This window comes from Drosophila nasuta, chromosome 3 (assembly GCF_023558535.2).
Source record: "Drosophila nasuta strain 15112-1781.00 chromosome 3, ASM2355853v1, whole genome shotgun sequence".
In the NCBI taxonomy this organism is placed as follows: Eukaryota; Metazoa; Arthropoda; class Insecta; order Diptera; family Drosophilidae; genus Drosophila; species Drosophila nasuta.
This window is the reverse complement of record NC_083457.1, coordinates 28,620,632-28,639,003: the sequence shown is the minus strand read 5'-3', so window position 1 is coordinate 28,639,003 and position 18,372 is coordinate 28,620,632. Positions and strand designations below refer to the sequence as shown.

At 39.2% G+C, this 18,372-nt stretch overlaps 3 protein-coding genes across 12 annotated transcripts in view; 2 read left to right on the top strand and 1 right to left on the bottom strand.

Moving 5' to 3' along the window:
• The first annotated feature begins 59 nt into the window (after window positions 1-59).
• On the top strand, window positions 60-1,802 carry LOC132792582 (putative methyltransferase C9orf114). Its single transcript, XM_060802006.1, has 2 exons — window positions 60-893; window positions 950-1,802. The coding sequence occupies exons 1-2, from the start codon at window positions 182-184 to the stop codon at window positions 1,714-1,716; spliced, it is 1,479 nt and encodes a 492-aa protein (XP_060657989.1). The 5' UTR covers window positions 60-181; the 3' UTR covers window positions 1,717-1,802.
• A 120-nt stretch (window positions 1,803-1,922) lies between these two features.
• LOC132792583 (palmitoyltransferase ZDHHC20-B) lies at window positions 1,923-7,117 on the bottom strand. Of its 7 annotated transcripts, none has more exons than XM_060802010.1 (8): window positions 6,294-7,116; window positions 6,105-6,226; window positions 5,797-5,903; window positions 5,489-5,726; window positions 5,197-5,356; window positions 4,999-5,128; window positions 3,968-4,063; window positions 1,923-2,540 (listed from the first exon to the last, which is right to left on the bottom strand). In XM_060802010.1, the coding sequence occupies exons 1-8, from the start codon at window positions 6,427-6,429 to the stop codon at window positions 2,399-2,401; spliced, it is 1,131 nt and encodes a 376-aa protein (XP_060657993.1). In that variant the 5' UTR covers window positions 6,430-7,116; the 3' UTR covers window positions 1,923-2,398. The 7 variants fall into 7 exon arrangements, 6 of the variants coding, with proteins under 6 accessions (XP_060657993.1, XP_060657994.1, XP_060657996.1 ...); XR_009633026.1 differs by lacking the exon at window positions 1,923-2,540 and adding an exon at window positions 3,348-3,488 and having other exon boundaries at window positions 3,564-4,063; window positions 6,294-7,112; XM_060802012.1 differs by lacking the exon at window positions 1,923-2,540 and adding an exon at window positions 3,723-3,893 and having other exon boundaries at window positions 6,294-7,112.
• A 656-nt stretch (window positions 7,118-7,773) lies between these two features.
• The window catches only part of LOC132793708 (cAMP-dependent protein kinase type II regulatory subunit), a 41,551-nt gene continuing 30,952 nt past the window's right edge, over window positions 7,774-18,372 (top strand). For 3 of the 4 annotated variants that reach the window (XM_060803760.1, XM_060803758.1, XM_060803761.1), the window contains exons 1-2: window positions 7,774-7,885; window positions 10,050-10,308. The gene's annotated coding sequence lies outside the window, so the exon portion shown is untranslated. Of the gene's footprint in view, window positions 8,015-10,049; window positions 10,309-18,372 lie in introns of all 4 variants that reach the window. The other variant, XM_060803759.1, reaches the window with a different exon arrangement.

The following is an 18,372-nucleotide window of genomic DNA, read 5'->3' as shown; positions in this document are numbered from 1 at the left end:
GTTATGTTGTAGCCCTGGATATATAAACTTATTTCGGTATGTTAAAAAAAGCAGTGATGGTATCGATTAACGGTCACACTTGGCTCACTACACGTGCGGCTGCTGTTGTTTTTGCAACTTGCAGTTGTTTTTAATGTTATCATCAACCTGTTGAGCTATATATTGACATAAACACAGCACAATGTCAGCAATAACAGCCGCCAGCAGAAACACAAAGCCCACGGAGCCTCATAAGTCGTGGAAAAAGATTAACGAGGAGCGAAAGGCACTCAAACGACAACGCAAGCAGGACAAAGCTCTTAAGGATTTGCAGCGCGTGCAGGATGAGGAAGCGGCTGCCAAAGATGCCACCGAAGCAGCCAAATCAGTAAAACCAAACCCGTCTACAGTAAGCATTGCAGTGCCGGGCTCTATACTGGAGAATGCACAATCCGCCGAGTTGCGTGCCTATGTTGCTGGTCAAATAGCTCGAGCTGCTTGTATTTTCCGTGTCAACGAGGTGATTGTATTCGACGACGTGGGTGTTGCCACAGCGCGTGAAACGAAACGTAGCTACGAACAGGACGATGCCCAAGGCAATGCTTCGGCAACGGTTCGAAGTAGTTCACTGCAATTGGCGCGTATTCTGCAATATCTGGAGTGTCCACAGTATCTGCGCAAGTATTTCTTTCCGCTGCATAAGGATCTGAAGTACTCTGGTTTGCTAAATCCATTGGATACGCCACATCATCTGCGGCAACAGAGCAAGTTTCGTTATCGCGAGGGCGTTGTCTGCGACAAGCAAGCCAAGGATGGTCACAGCTATGCCAATGTAGGCTTGTTGAACGATGTGCTCATCGATAAGGCCCTGGAAGCTGGTGTACGTGTAACGGTTAAAATGGATCCACCAAGCGGTTAGCTTTGCATGCTTTTCAAGAGACAGTCAAATTAAGTTCCATTTCGTTTGCAGAGACAACGAGGAAGCAGCGTGGTACTTTGGTCAGTCCGGATGAGCCACGTCGTGAAACTGGCGTCTACTGGGGCTATCAGGTGCGCATTGCACACTCGTTGTCGGAGATATTCACAAAATCACCCTACGATGGTGGTTATGATGTGACCGTCGGCACATCTGATCGCGGCACCAGCGTCCATGAAGTTCCCAGCAAATCGTATGAATTCAATCATATGCTAATTGTCTTCGGCGGTCTGCAGGGCCTGGAGGAGGCGCTGGCCAACGACGAGAAGCTTACGGTCGATGATCCGGAAATGCTCTTCGATCACTATGTGAATGTGCTGCCCAAACAGGGATCACGAACAATACGCACGGAGGAGGCGTTGCTCATTGCGCTCGCCGCGTTGCAAGAGAAGTTGCAGCCCCAGCATGCAGATATTGAGACCGACTTGAGTGATCTGCTACCACGCAGCGAGGATACTGGCGTAACCATGCGGCGTGATGTGCTGGTGAGCAAGAAAAAGAAGCGCAAACTCGAAGAGAAGCCTGATAGCGAGGCGATGGAAGCAATAGAAGCTACGCCAGCTCCAGCTCCAACACCCTCTCCCAAGCCCGCTCCAAAGCCAGTTCCATTGCATGCAAATCCATTCAACGGCCGCGCCGCACAAGCAGCTCCGCCATCTGCAGAGGAGGCAGATTTTGAAGTAGTGTCCAGCACACTTGGTGTGGCAACTGAGGCGAAGTCGAGAGTGGCTAATAATGAGGATTTGAGTCGATTCGATTGAGCCAACTTAGTTTTACAGTTTTCAATTTATTGATTTTTACTATATATTGTTAACTATATTGTACTCGCCCCTAACACACTTAATATATAGACCTACAGATTGATGACATTGCAGTGATTTCTTTTCTTTTTTTGTTTTGCGTAACTCTAGCTGTATCTATCGTCCATGTCCCCCTTTTTGAATTTGTTCATAACGCTCTAATAACATTTTGACTTATGCATCTATACAATTATGTTTTTTTTTGGAATTTTCTCCTACTCTATCGTTTAATACAATACTCGCATTGTGGAATGATTTGGTTGCATCTCTGGTGGTTAGCAGCGATTGATATACATAGGCAGATAAGCAGCTATTGGCATTTTGTGTTACATATATACGAGTAATAGGCGTGTTATTCAGTCAAGTCACTTGCACTGTCAACATAAGACACAAAGAATTTGATAACTATGGTGCGCTTATATCATACAGTTTTAACTTAATATATATATATATATCAACTAGTACAAAATATGTATATTATATGACTAAGTAAATATCTAGTAAACTAGAGACACACATACGCCACTTTTAAATTTCTGCTGTCCGTATTTACATTGAAGTTTGTTCATTCTAAGCCAAAGATTGATCTCATTCACGTTCTCTAAATGTAATATGTGGCCACATTATCGCTGGTCATGATTAGCTATGGAATGATGGAGTCCTGAAAGCGTCCCTCTGTCAGAAAGTCCTCTTCCAGTTCGATGCGTGTATCGCTGTGATATCCCAGTAGGGATTCGGTATCTTCCTCTAGATGTCGAATCGGATAACTAATACCATCGCCAAAGCTAAGAGATTGCATTGCATCGGGAACAAGATTCATAAATAATACAGTACAGAAATACAGAATAGACAACATTGAGACGGGATAGTTAAAGAGATTTCAGCATGGATTAATGGAAATGGAAAATTGATGTGTGTGTTTTGTTTTTCTAACTGTGCTGGACTTGTTGTGTGATATGATGTTGATGCAGTGCAAGAAGCAAAGACTGAAGAAACTGCGATTACGTTTTCAGATTGGCAAATTAAAAACAAACCTGAGCATTTTATATATATAATAGTTTATATGTATTTTCGTCTTCAACATTATCGATTTCATTTCAAGTGTACAAAATATTGTCATATCAAAAAAGCAAAGGCCATAAGTCTAAAGAAAATAAACAAAACTTGCAAAATGTAAACAACTAACTACGAGTATGTAATTTAAAGTTATAGATTAAATAAAAGCATCAATAATGCCACCGTTTCAAAATTCGTATCTATCATGGGCTGTGTGTGTTGATTGTGTTCTGGATCATTTTTGTTTTGTTTGTTTGTATTACAGCAAGTCTTAAGCATTTGAAATGATTGCTAAGAGATGTTTAAAAAATTTGCTCATCGAATGATTATTATTATAAATATAAATTACTAGTTGTATGTATGTATGTGCTCACAAGATTCAACAAGTTTCCAATTAAATGCTACTACTTAATATTGCCAAAAATGATCAATCAATTAATCGTGTCCTGTGCCTGTCTGGCAATTTTAATACGTACATTTAATAGAAAAAAACAATTATTTAGCTTACATTATGAGTTCTTAAATAAATATATATGTTAATATGGTATATTGATAGTCTCTTTATAACTGATGTATGTATAAAACATAGTGTATTTGAGGGACAATTTTCAAGTGCTTTCTCACACGCCGTTTGTGGAGGGGGGAAATGAGGAGGATTCTGAGAACTCGGCAAGTAGCTGTAGCAGGTATTAGAGGTTTACATATTACAGATACAGATACAGATGATCGCAAATCGCTGTTTTAAAACTTACGAATATAGATTAAATACACATTTACAAAACACTTCATTCGACTGGCAGCAGCTACCATACTCAATGGATACATCTCTTGATTCTGGCTCTATACAACAAAAAATTAAATGCATGCTCTTCTTTATACAATTTTATCGGCAGTGCCATTGGCAGACAATGGATGGCCACCATTTAGAACCGCAGCATCCTTGGCAGCCGTCTGATCACCGATTAAATCAATGACTACGTTGCATGAGTCTGCTGCTGTTGCTGCTGCAGCCGCGGATGCTTCGGCAACTCTTTGCTCAATATTGACAATGACTTGACTAGACGGGATGCGCTGGCCGTTGTCTAGCTCCAGATGAGGTTGATGATTATTGAGGGGAATTGCGTCAATCAACTTATCTGTCGGTTGGACATCTAACCTGTTGGCGGTGCTGTGATTGGTGTGGCCCATCGCATCGTAACTCTGGTTGCCCGTCTGCTCTGTGGCCGTCGGATAGCTCAATCCATCACCCTTACTAATCAGGGTTAATTCGATGTGGTTTTGTTTTGGATTTGTGAATAAGCAGAAGGTTTAAGGTATTCGTTAACAGAAATTGTAAACAGAAAACGAGACGGTTTTTTGTTGTTGTTGTTTGTGGGAAATTGCATTTTTTTTGTTGGTTTGGTTTGTTTTTGTTTGTTAGATTTACTATAATTTGCACTTTATACAGTTTAAGAAAGTTGGTTTGTTGTTGTTCTTAATGTTGTGATTTGAGTAAGCATTTTGGTTATTCATGATTAGTTACAGCTCTGCAGTGACACGCTTACAACGACTATGTAAAGTATGTAGTATATAGACAACTGTCTGACTGAGACACTGCAGAGACTCTTTGAGCTTACACAAATGATAAACAAATTATAAATTATGGCAAGATCGACATTGTTCATTATTCGTTATTTGCACTCAATGCTAATATTAGGCCAATTTTAGTAACGAGTTTGGTTATTGCTTACAACTAAATTACAAACAAAGAGAGCGAGAGAGAGATTTACAGCATTTGCTTTCAACAATCCCTGCAGGGGTCTTCTTCTTTTAACAATAACACATTATTGACTTAAACTACTAAAAACAATCAATTTAAACTAATTTCGTGTTCTTGGTTAGATTAAGGTGCACAATACATTCAGAGAGTCAAAACAAATGTGAAAGAAAGGGTGTCTCTTATAACTTATATTGAAACATGCCTTTAATTTGCCAAATTGTAAGGTAAAAGTAGTCGAAGAAAGCGAATAAAAAGTAACAAAAAAAAAAATAATGAACAACAAAACACACACAAATAACAACAACTAAAGAGAAGGTTGGAACTTCTTTGGTTTCTTTTTTGGTTCTTTAGAGTGCAGTAGAAATTAGTAGTAAATGCAATGAACGAATGAAGTGAAATGGATGCGAATCTAGCATCGAAATACATACCTGGTAAAGATGGGCAGAAACCAATACTGCCAGTCGTCGCCAAACACCTCACAAAAGTTTGCATAACGTCCCAGATTATACCCATTCTTATCCGGTCCGCCAATGCGAAAGACGGGCGCTCTAAACGATTCTGTGTATGGGTGAAGGAAAATATGATATTAAAAAATGTTATTTATTAGTATTAAGCTGTTTACTCACCCAAAGTGGTGCGATTGACGAGCACCAAGTAGATGTGATAGCCGAAGAGGCTCACCAAACTAATGGCAAACATAATCGAGATGAAGAATAGGAATAGGATGTGAAAGCGACCCATGCCGCTGCCATTGAGTTGTCCCTGTTCCGATAATTGGTTTTCGGTCTTTATAAATTATTGCATAAGACGCATATATGTATTGTATATCGTATGTACAAGGATTATTTATATATATAATGTTTAAGACATCATGCAGGAAGTAAATGAGTGCGTAAAAAGGGTGAAAAGAAAACTTACCTGCCAGAATTGAATGAAATCGTGCAGCGTGGTGAATGCAACGTACAAACAGTAGATCAATGCGTAGCCCAGAAACAATACAAAGAATTTGTAATTGAAAAAGTTAACGCAATTGTTCACCCAGGGACAATGATGATCCATTTTGAGGACACAGCAACTGCAGACGCTGCAATGATGCGACCGATCCGGTTTGATGATCTTGCACTTATCACAAAAACGCACCGAGCCATTCATTGTGCTGAAAACATAGAAGAGATTGACAATAATTAATTGAGTGATAAGGAAGAGCCAGTGTTTATAACACTCACCGATTTGTAACCGGTAAATTACGCGCAAAATTATTTAAAATACGTTTTTGTGTCTCTGGATTGTCGGCACGGAACAAATGATTGACCTCCTCATCTGGTATGCGCCACTGAAAATATACAAATAGAAATTGTAAATTTCAAATTTAACTAATTATAACAAAACATCTGGTTAGTGTCACAGCGATATGAATTTTAGAATTAAGGTGAATTGTGGAAACTATAATTGCGAACGCTCGAATGTTATCGCTTTGCTTATCTAGAACAAAAAAACCGTAAAGTGATTCAGCGTGAATGCCCGGTGCACTTACATGATCCGGCACGCGGCCTACTGATGTTGAAATGGTTTTCCAATACGACCAGAGGAATAGTATCAGTGTGATATGATAAAAGAACAGCATGAATATCATGGCAACCCGATTTTCCGTGTTTACTGCAATGCAAAGAACGATGGTAATTATTAGTAATCGAATTTTGTAGGAACACCAAGAAGTACTCACGAACACATAGCTCCACCACATAGGCGTAGTAGGACCAGCCGATCACGGCGAAGATGAAGAGCACGGGTATCCACTTGAACACAGACATGCAACAGCCGCAAGGTGTCTTCCGCCGACGATTGTCGTCGTTGCCCATGCTATATTGTTTGTTACGCAGACAGACTTAATGCCGTCTCGTCTCGATGATCGAATCGTCTTTGGCCTCGCCTCGCCTTGCGTGGGCGTAATAATTAGCTCTATTCCGTTGCTAACGCCGTGATTAGACGTTGAGCTCGCTGTTATTCTTGTACTATGAATGTTTCTTTCTTTTAAGGTGGCGATTTAATCTTTATCTACCGTTATATTTTTACTGTTAATTGAGGTGAATCACAGTTATGTGGTCACAAAACAAAACACGAACACTCATTGACACATTGGTGCTTTACGTATTTGTGTTTTTTTTTCTGGTACACCAAAGACACTTTTGCTTTTCTCTTCGCCCGCGATGAGTCCGATTAAAGCAGCTGAGGGTAAGTGAAAGTGTTTTGGAATCTAGTTGGACGCCATGTTCTGAAATACCTGTATATTCTGAATAAGCCGACGCCTGCTTGCTCACAAACCGTTTAGAAAAACGATTACTTTGATAACCTGATTAAATTTCCTCACAAAATCACTATAAATTAAACTGTGTGCATACACACTCACACACACACACACGCGTCGTATACACATACCCGAATGAATCTGAAAGTGGCGAACGCAGTGTGACCGCAGATTTAAGTTCAACATTTACTAATTTACTCTGAACAGTTAGTTATACCAAAATATACCCTATACATTGATACAGGCGAGACAACAAATAAATAAATTAATACAAATAATTTAACGCTTGCTTTGTTTGTCTTTTACGTCTATTTTAAACAATGCTTGTTTAAAACTAGCTAGTTCATTTGAACAAAATTCAATTGCATTGACTAATGCTGCCACCTGGCTTCATTTAATGACCACAAAATGAATTCCATTACTGTGAGATGGTAACGCCTTAGTAGCTGTTTTTGTATGTACGAAAAATCTAGGAAAATTATCCTTTGAGTTCAGTTGAAACCTGTTCTCGTTTTATTCTTTTCTTTTGGTTACTAAAAGTAAAAAAAATTAAAATAGTTTTAATGGTATATATCAGAGGAGTGTTAAAAAGTTTATATTTGGTTTTAAAATGAATTTAGAAAAAGAATGGCTTTATTTTTTTTGCAATAAACATTACACACTACATTTTTAAAAAGCTATAATGACCAATTATAGAAAGTATCTAGTTTTAAAATGAAAAATATATTCGAAAAGTGCGCCCTTTTTATATTTTTGGTATATACCCATAAACTCAAAGAAGTGTTACCGAGCCATCAATTATGGGAATGGTATATTTTGGTATATGTTGACATTAAATAGCAAGTACCAAACTTGCATTTTCGGTCACGTTGACCGGCTGACAAAAGTATCGAATCAGTCCAATAAGAATCCGAGTTTCAGTATTATAGTAACGTGTGCCGTCGCCAGTGGTAGATATATTCTGTCGCATATCGGATTATGCGTACTGCGGTGCGTTTAAAAATTAAAAAGTAATTACACACAAAAAAATTAATTAAAAACCTAGAGTGTTTACTGGCCATTACCAAACGGACAGCGTCGTTGTCGTAAACCTTTTGCCTCTTACAACAATTCTCATTAGAAATTTCGATTGTGCAAGTGTATGTAAAATGTGCGCGTAATAAAAAACGAGGGCGCGATATGCACGAGGAGTAAACGGCAGGCGGTGGGCAGCAGTCGGCAGTCGACAGGCTCCCACAAAAAATATACATACAAAAATCTACCTATCACTTGCCTGCTTGTTTTTGGTGGCTGCTGTCGTTGTTGTCGACGTCGTCGTTGGCGTCGGCGTTGTCGGCAAGGTTTTTGGGGACGCCTGTTGGGGCTTCTACTCGTTTGCTGCTGCCTCACTTTTTTTTGGGGGGACAATCAATAAACGCGCTTAGGCATGGCTAGAGAGTGTGTTGCACTGCTGTCGCCGTTGACGTAGACGTCGACGTCGTTGGTTGCTCGTGGTCGAAAATGCGCTTAGTCTTGGCGAAGGCTTTTGGACTCAGTGTGAACGTTATTATCGTTTAAGGGAGGGGAAGTGAGTGGGAGTCCGAGCAATTTGTGTACGCTTGCGATTTAAATGCCGGTTTTTGAAAAGTTTGATGAACAAGTGCGACCCCCACTCATTATATTACCTTTTGTTGTTTTTTTTTTTTGTTTGTTCGTAATCAGTTGATCTACACAATTGCGATTGCGATAAGCATTGCTTACATTCGCTTGTATGGGTGTGTTTGTGAAAGTTTGTGGCCCTATTACTCAATTAATGAATATGCCGCGCAATCGTTCATTAATTAATTGCGTTTGACTTTGCTAAATTAATTAAAATTAAAAGATTGTTAACACCTCGACCTCATACCGACACTGCGGGCTGTTATACAACTGATTGGAATAATATCTTAATCCAATTGGGAAGGTATATTGGCTATCAAAATACAGCTCTCAATTGGGTCAGGGTCATTGATATTAACCGTCCGTCTTGTTGCACTTTCTAATGGAGGCGACAATTTTAATAAGTCAACTGCCAATCACAGCAGGTGCACTTCATGCAAAGGCGCAAACAACAAACACACACGCAAACAGAGGCAGTCAGACACACACACGCACCCCTCGTGTGCACGCACTCAAAAATCCGCACTGTGGAAACGCACATCCAAGTTTTGTAGGCCTGTGTGGGAGTTGTGCAAGCAGGCACACAGACAAGCAAAGAGAAGAGAGCGCAGAGAGCAAACTGCTGTCTACTACGAGCAGCAGGCCCAAAAGCACAAAGCACAAGTGCAAATAAACAATACAAACGAAACGTACGAAGCATACCTATCATACATACATACATACGTACTTGTGTGTGTGCTCGTGTATGTGTGTAGGTGTACAAATTGTAGGTACAATATAGTATGTACATTTATTTGTATATATTTATATGTATTACTGTACACAGACTTAACAAATTGCTGTGCACACACGCAGAAAATATTAAATGTTTATTTAAGCGCAAATAATTCACACAGACAGAGGCACACACGTATATATACAAGCATATACATATGTATATGTAGATTCGATTAATTGAGCAATTACATTGCCAAAATGCGTGCGAATGAGTTGTTGAGCTTTACAAGTTTAGCTGATTAAGCAAACATAAATCAACAATTCTTATTGGACTGCAAACGCGAACTAACGGTTAAATAAGCTGTCGCCTTAAATTTAACAACTGATATTTCCAGTCACTTTCTGTATGTATTTGGTATATTTTTGAGTGAATACATAGCACATTCACAATTTCAATCAAATCTCATAAAATATTTCGTTTAAACATCAAAGTCAAGCACACAAACAAATAGAGAATAAACGCGGGCTAGCAGTAGCAGCAGCAACAGCAGTAGTATTGCCGTCGTAACGTCAGCAGCAACCAACAACAACAGCAGCAGCAAAAATTGAAGCTTTGATTTTGCCGTAAGAGCCTTCAACTTCGCCTTCGTCGTCGTTGTCGTTGTACCCGACGCGCCCTCACCCTTGCCCACCGCTTTGGTTGTACCTTCGCCATCGCCTTCGCCTTTGCCTTCGCCTTCGTTTTCGTTTGCGTTTTCGCCCCCGATGATAAACCCAAAACAACCAAACCCAAGAGTAACAAATTAAATTTGGTTTTAGCCAATAGCAGCAGCAACAACAACAACAACTACAGCACAGCAACAACAATCATCATCATAAGAAAGAAGTAAAAAGTCACTGAGTGGAGACAGAGAGTGCGAACGAGCAAGCGAGAAAGAGAGTGAGTGAGTGTGTGCGAGCTAAAGTGCGAGACAGAGAAAGATACAGAGAAAGACAATCATCAGCGTTGTCGTCGCCGTCGTTGCCGTCGCCGTCGTCGTCGTTCCGTTTTGTGGTTTAGCAGCAGCGTCAAAGTCAGGTGAGTGTTTGCACATTGTTGTTGGTGTTGTTATTGTCATTATTATTATTATTATTTTTGTTAGTTGTTGTAGTTGTTGCTCTCTGTTTGCTTCTCCACGCGATTAAATATTTTACGCGCTTATCAATAGCTCCAAGGGTGGCATTGCTTGATAAACAAATAAAGCGCTTAGCACGCGTTTTCAACTCTGGTGCTTAGAGTGGGGAAGTATTGCATCGGAGGAGGAGGGGGGAGGAGAGCAACAATGACAATTGCTGATTTCAAATGTGCATCAAGTGGCGGGGGGATTATCATTGAGTTGGCTATGTACACACATGTATCACCTCAAGTTAATAGTTTCTGTTGCCTTTTGGAGTGACAAATATTCAACTACATTACACACACACACATCCATCAAACTCCATCATCTATCAGCATTAGCGGGGCCACCGGTCACCGTTAGTCACGCGCATACCAATACCAAAAGCAGAGCAGCGACCAGCTGGTGACGTACTTACAACACCGGGATGTCAGAATAGAGATGGGAATGGGGTATTGAGATGGTGCTAGTGATGGCAAAATGGAGCAGTCGCTAGAGATAGGAGTGGGAGTGGGAGTGGAGTTGGGGGATGGAACTGTGCAAATACTTACATACCAAATACCGTATAGCATTCAATAGCCTGCGGCAAGGTTTGACTGTGGGTCCAAAGCATGGCTACGTTTACGGCCTTTTCGCTCCCTCTCTCTTTCTCTCTCGCTCTCTCCCGCTCGTTTTGCGTTAACGTTTTTGCTCTTATTCACTTGTGCCCGTAAGCCAGATTCCTTGCATGTCCGCACGTTTTCTGGCCGAGGAGCCACGCTTATGGCCCTGCGATGCCCTTGCTCTGGCGTCTTATTTCATTTTCGACTGGGGGCTGTTGCTTTATTGATTGAGCTGCGCCCGATACAGAACTTCAAGATGAATGTAATACATTATTGGAGCTTAACGTTACAGATAGCTGGCTCCTCCTCCCCCTCCTCCTTCTCTGTAGTTTACTCTTGTGGACTCTCATCCTGTAATTAAGCGTAACGCATACGTAAAGCTTATAATGAGCTTTGTTTTCTTCTCTGAATTCTTTTTTTTTTTTTTTGGCTTTGGTTTTTTGCATAATGAAGCAGCTTAAAAGCATCGAGAGGGCATATATTTGATACCATATTTTCCTTTTACAGCTGTTAATTATGTGGTGACAAAGGGAGAGAGGGGAGAGGGGCGGCGGAGTTGTTGTTCGGGATCCCCGGGTTCGTTATGTTCAGTTTCGTAATAAGTCATGAAAAACTTTTTTGTGTGTGTATGCCGCAGCTCAAAGGCATTTTTATTGACAGACACTGTGAAGGCAGAGCACAGGAGGCATCTGGCGAAGCGTCCTTTTTGTATGTGTATGTGTGTGTGTGTGCTTGTATTTGTGTGTGGGCGTGCCGGGCTTCTGCCAGTGACAAGGGTTTTGTTGTTGCCTTTTCTGCTGCTTCTTGTTGCACGTGAAAATCCCATCATAAAGACAAGAGAGCAACCTTTGTGCAGCTTTGTTGTTCTTTCCATTGTTGTTGTTTTAGTTGTTTTTTTTTTCTTCGTTTTTTTGCTGATACCTTTATTACTTTTTCATTTCTTTTAGCGTTCAATTTTCCCATTCTAGTAGCATTTTGATTGCGAGTATGCTTCCTTCTTCTTTTTTTTGTTTTTCGTTGTGAATTTCCAATTTATGTGCAATACTTTTGCTCATTCGGAAATTTCTCAATCTTTCGGATACACGTAGATTTCCAATTGCAGGTGCAAAGAATCGCAATAATAATAATAATGTTGCAAGTTCCAATGAAAATTGTTTTTGGCGCGAGCATGATAGCGAAAAAAACAATGGGAATCGTTGCCAGAACTCCCCGGCGCATATGCAAATTAATTTCGGCATAAGGTTTTTGCCATAGCTACGGGCCAAAAATAGCAGCGAGCACACATAAAATTTTAGCATTGCGCTAAATAAACAAAACTCAAAGACTAACAATATAATTTGGTTTTTGTTTTCGATAGAGGAAAGGAAAACCAAGCTGTAGTCGTAGGTATGTGTGTATGTACATCCATATATGGACGAACTACATGGCGTATGCGCAATAATTTGGATCGTGTGTTTTTCTTTCGACTAGTTAGCTACCTGGCGTCGAAAAAGTTAATGCGTCGTGGGGCTTAATTCAATTTGCAAGCGACCAGCACTAAGGCCAAAGTTTGTTCAATGAATTTAACAAACTTAACTTAAGTTACCTAAACTTAATGTTATTAATTAGTTTGCTGCTGTTGCTGCTGTTACTGCTGCTTGGCCGACTTAACGCTAATTTAACTAGCTTCCAAACAAATACCATTTAAATACTCGCTTGTCTTTTTGCTTTCGTGACGTCAAATGTGAAATGTGCTGCGATTGATTATTTGTAAACAAAATTCGAATACAACACGAATCGGCTGTGACTGTGTTTTTCAATTCGAATGAATCACAAATACTGCAAATATGAGAATTGCTCATAATTTGCGAAAAAAAACAACAATTTGTTATTAACAAAGTGGCCAAGAGTTTGTCCTCTCTTGTTGTTGCTTTTTATTGCGTGGGAGTTTTGCCAAATTAAAAAAACCAAAAACAAATAAAACAACAAAACACTCTTGAATAAGAACAATCATCAGAATAAATATTCACAATTTTCCTCATAAATGCTGCGTATATCAAATAAAATGAAAATCCACATAAAAAACGTACGTCGAAGATTTCATACACTTTGTTCTGAAGTTTTCAACGAAGCAGAAATTAATCACTTTCGAATTCTTTTTACAATTCGCATATCCACTGAAAGTGAATAAAAAGATTTTCGTTTCTTTTTTTTTTTTGTTGCGTCGAAAATGTGTTCGGCAATCAGCAAGAAAATGAAAATCTGTTTAATTGCCTTGCTACAAAAAATATAAAAGCAAGAGCAACAAAAAAGAATACAAAAAAGGAAAAACCAACACACAAAAACCGACAACAAACAAAAAGTCGTACAATAAAAGCAACGACCTTCGATAGATGCCAACAGTTCAGACCCATCCCCCACCCATTCCATTATCTCTCTTACTCTGTCTCACTCTCTCTCTCTCTAGGTCTCTCTTTCTTTATCTCGACAGCAACAGCTTCCCTAAGCCAACGGCAAGCAAACAAAATCCCAAGTTCATCAATATTTCTATCTCATTTTTGTGGTATTCTTGGTTTTTGTGGGAGGCGCAAATTTCTTACAAGCTCTGGCTCTGAACAATTAGCAGCTGTCGACTAGGCCAAAACGATAAGAGCCAGCACAGAGCACGACTAAACGAAGTTGCCATTTAGTTATAGCCATAAAATTTTATGCCAAGCATAAATTCTATATCTTTGTGCAGGAAGTGAAAACGATGTGCAAATTGTAATTAATACAAGTATTGTCAATGCAATAGGATACGAGTAATCGTAACACATAATGGCTCACTCTCTAGTTTATGTCCTTAAAGTCAAATACACATTAAGTAATTGCTAACATCGTTGTTAATAGCTTTAACCTATGAAGTTGTCCCTCATCATTGGACAGACCGGCGACTCTTATCCTGAATCTTAAATCCGCTTTTGGACACTCCATTGGGTTTGACAAATGGGTTCTCTTCTCTCTTTAATCCCTAGATGTGTGAACATGTTAGGTATGTTTTGGGGCTTAGTTGAAAATTCTTAAGTCATTCATTTGATTGCTTCGCAACTTTTGTTGTTTAGCATATTTTACTTTGAAAAAGTCACCAAACTAATTAGAACGGGATGCGGTCGTGACTGCCAAAACTTTCTATAGAAAGTTCCAAGAATAAACTCACATATTTACCCTTATAGACTTTACATTTACATAAATTGCTTTTCCCCATTTCAAGGCGAAATATTTAAAAAGTATCATAAACAATGGAATAGAAAAATGTTTAACGCGAGAGCGCAATGATAAGGAAAAATTATAGAGATAAATTGGAATGGGGTACCTAAAGTATATATACATACTATATAAGTAAATTGGCTGCGATAGTGTTTTGCTGCTTGCCTTCTTGCTGCTGGGCAGACGATAAGCAGGCCAAGCACGTGAGTTGGCCAATTCCAAAGCAATTTTCTGTCACATTTAAGTAACGCACAAAGAGCCAAAAGCCAAGTGGCAATAGCCAAAAAGATTGCGTATGCGTCGCGTTGTACACAACACGACAAGAGCTAGCTAACAACAAACACTAAATGACTTTTAAAAGCCAATTAACGCACGATATGAGCCTTGCCTTACCATGCCACGAATCGACATGGACACGCCAATATGGTCTGTCAATATGCTCAGTTTGTCAATGGAAAATCGGTCGATATGTCGCACGTCGACGTCGCACGCCCGCACATTTGACAACTTTGCCGCTCGTTTTGACAGTTATTGTTGTTGTTGTTGTTCGTGTTGTTGTTGTTATTATTACTGTGGTTGCTGGCGGTAGTGTTGCTGCCTCTATTGTTATTCCCTTGGCGGCTGTGACAATTTTTTTTTTTGTTTGTGCCCGACCAAAAAAAAAGAGAAGAAATACGGCAAAAAAAAAGAAGAAAATGAATTTTCTGTATGTATGCCACTTCTGGCCATTTTATTTTTTATTGCTGCCACCGCTGTTGCTGCCTGCTGCCTGCTACCAGCGGTGAAGAAGCGTAAGAAGCATTTTTCCCGTCGCGTTTTTTTATTAGCAGTAAATTAGACTTTGTGTCGTCGCTCCACTTACAAAAACGTTATAAATATACGAGTGTACTGCAGGCAACGTGGGTGAATCAAAGATTCATTGAAAGATTAACTCAAAATGCTGATTCTGGCAAATAGTTTCAATTTATGTCTCGCCATTTTGAGCATTGTAGTGACTTTTCCTGCATTTGGCCATCAAAGCTGGGTCAGTCATCTTGAAGTTTTTAACCTTCCTTTAGTTGGCTATACAGAAAGAAAAGTACTTGAAATATTCAAGCATTTGCGGATTGATTTGCAAACGGATTTTTAAGTTTGCATTCAGTACTAAATTATTAAATTAATCCTGTTCAAGGGGTTAAATTGTACAATATACTTAAAATACTAAATTTAGTTTTCACTATTTCATTTAGTTCATAGCTACAGTTATTTAGAATTCTTGCAAATCATTCATTTTCATATAGTGTGAGGTCCTTGGTTCAAATACTGTGCTATATACGGCTATAAGTATTTTTTAAATATCATATGATATTAAAGTTTAGTCCCGAACTTAAGTATGTTGGGAAATTTTAATCCCAAACTGAAGTATTTCGGAAATAAAACAACATTCAAGTATTGCTTTTCGCACTTGGGTCAAGAAAATACAAAATTATTCAGATATTTTAAGATAACATTTGATGTATTTATCCCCGTTTTTTTCTGTGTAGCTTATCTAACTATTTCGCTTTGTCCCTCAGCGTCTAAAGCTCCCTCTCGAAAGTTTACAATGATAGTAACACAGTGAACTAGTTTGGGAAAGCAGTAACAGCTTGTGAGAACTAGTAACTGCAGTAAAAATGATTATTAAATATGATATTTATAGGTCAAGTTAGCTCACCTGTGTACCTGTGTGGCTGCTTGTTCACAAAACTTACAGATGCGCCCTCGCATCCATATATTCTACGCTTAATTTGTTTGTCTTTTGTTCTTTTATGAAACGCATAAATTGAAAGCATTAAAAAAATCTATATGTGTACGTACATATATAATATATAAATGTGTGTATATACATTTAATATAATGCGATGCACAAAATGAAACGAGAGCAAGTAATGAAATGATGGAAAAAAAGGCGACACCCACGCAGAGCAAAAAAAATCGAGTCAACAACTACAGTCAGCAAATAAGCAATTCAATGGAATTGACCCAGTCTGTAGTGTTTGGTGTGGGGGAAATTTTGCAGACTCAATTTCGAACGAACAAAACTCTCTAATTTTAATCTCATTTTGGAGTCTGAGAGTCGTCAAAGTTCTCTTTCTATTCTGCCTGCCTGATAAGTTATCTACTTAAGTTGATTGTGTTGACGCATTTGATAAATCCTCACCACACTCTCCTCCTCCTCTTGCATTCGAAGCAATTTGCTTCCCCTTTTGCGTAACTTTTTAGCTGCTTTAATTTTCGGTCTTATCAAAAGTCATATAAGCGAAGTAAATACGAAAACTGGCAACGCATTTGGTGACGTCTTTTGGTCAATCAACTGGCCGGGGATTTTGGCTTTTGATGACACCTGAGTACGTTAGCTGTCGCTGTGGAAAATGGCTTGGCTAATTAGAAAAACTTTTAGTAGTAGAGTAGCATAGAAAACTTTTGATTTTACTGATTGCAAAACTTTGCACTCTTGTGTACATGGTATTAATATATAGTAGACAAAATATCAACTGATTGACTGACTGACTAGGCTGACATTATCAGGCTCTTAGCTGTTGCTGCTGTGGTTGCTGCAAGTTTCTTTTTGCGGCTCTCTCACTCTTTCTCTCCGTCTCTCGTTTAGCTGGAAACTTTGCGTTTTAATCGATTTAACAATTTGCCTTGGCGAGGCCAGTTGTGAGAGGCAAACATAAAAGTCATGCTTACAACTTACAATAAGGCGGAGCACCAGCTGTGTGACGTCAATCGACGCTGTGATGGCTAATGGCCAATAGCCAGCAGGCAACAGATATCCAAGAGCGCCAAGTGTGATCAAAACACGAATAGCCAAAGCAAAAGCTAAAGCTAAAGCTGAAGCTATAGTCGAAGCCACAGCCACATCCATGGCTAAAAGTTTGCTTAAGCTCGGCGCCCACATTGAACACAACTTTCAATAGGTACACCATAACATATAGTAGGTGTACTTATAGTCATACTTTGTTACTGTTATTATTGCTGCAGTGTGTGTGTGTGTGTGTGTGTGTGTGTGTGTGTGTGTGTGGGGGCCAAGTCAACGTGGCAAACTTGCTTATGTGCTTTGTGTGTGCGCACAGCCAACACATTAAAACTATTATGTTTTCACTTCATTTCGGCTCAATAAAACTGCCTTAAAAGGGGTTGAAGTTCATTCATTGATTTGAGGCATGCATTAAGGTTATTTTTTTCGAAAGATTTTTCTTTTTATAAATATCAAATCTGAAAGAGTCTGAAAACTCTGGCGAAAAGTAAACGCTGCTTAAAAGTTTTACGAAAAATGAAAGTGACAAGTGCTTAGCAAAGTAAACTTGCGAATATTTGCAAGAAACTTTTACTCCTAACTAAGCGCCAGCTAGTTTAGTAAGAATAGAATGCTGAAAATAGAAGCAAAATTAGCAAAATGAGAAATACGAGATTGAACAACATGGCTGACTAACGAGCGGAGCTTGTAAGTTTTCCTGAACTGATTTCTATCTCTTGTTGATTAATCACTTAAATGTTATCCTTTCAATGTCCTCTCCATTTGTCTGTGTGTGGGTGTCGTAAAGGCAACAAGAAGCAGTGCATTGGACTCGACTCTGATTTGATTAGCTTTTAAGAGACATGTGTTGCCGTAACCGTTGCTGATGCTGTTGATGATGGTGCTGCTGCTGTTGGCTGCTAATTGATGCCAGTTCAGTTGGTTGTGGCAGTCACTTGGCCAGTGGCATCCGCATTTCCATTGGCCATTGGCCATCAACTGTGTGGCCAACTATCGAAAGTTGGCTAAGCAAATTATGGGTTGTCCTCAACCAGCAGACTCTGCTCTCGTCTAAACTAATTGCTGATCTCGGACATTTGCAACCCGAGGCAATCAAATCAACAGTTATTGTTCGTGTGTGGAGCATGCAACTGCATCTTTTGCTGCTTCAAAATTTGATCTACAAATTGTGCGTTCAACAACTTTTCATCTGCTCTTTCCGCTCTTCTCAAATCACAAAAAATAAAAAAAACATGCTGATTAGTTTTTGTTGTTGTCTTCTTTCCTTCTACCTCACTTCTTATGCTTTTTGTTTGCTTCGTTTTTTGTTGGCAAAGTTTTTTAAAAAATTGACTTTCATTGTTTGTTGAAAATTGTTTGCTTATGTTTTCGTCATTGTT

Excerpts from the sequence above, each read along its gene's own strand:
- LOC132792582 (XM_060802006.1), top strand. The coding sequence starts at position 182 with ATGTCAGCAATAACAGCCGCCAGCAGAAACACAAAGCCCACGGAGCCT. Across the intron at positions 894-949 it reads TAAAATGGATCCACCAAGCG|AGACAACGAGGAAGCAGCGT; the intron begins GTTAGCTTTGCA and ends TTTCGTTTGCAG.
- LOC132792583 (XM_060802007.1), bottom strand. The coding sequence starts at position 6,429 with ATGGGCAACGACGACAATCGTCGGCGGAAGACACCTTGCGGCTGTTGC. Across the intron at positions 5,727-5,796 it reads AATTTACCGGTTACAAATCG|CACAATGAATGGCTCGGTGC; the intron begins GTGAGTGTTATA and ends CTATGTTTTCAG. Across the intron at positions 4,064-4,998 it reads TTTCTGCCCATCTTTACCAG|TAAGGGTGATGGATTGAGCT; the intron begins GTATGTATTTCG and ends AACCCTGATTAG.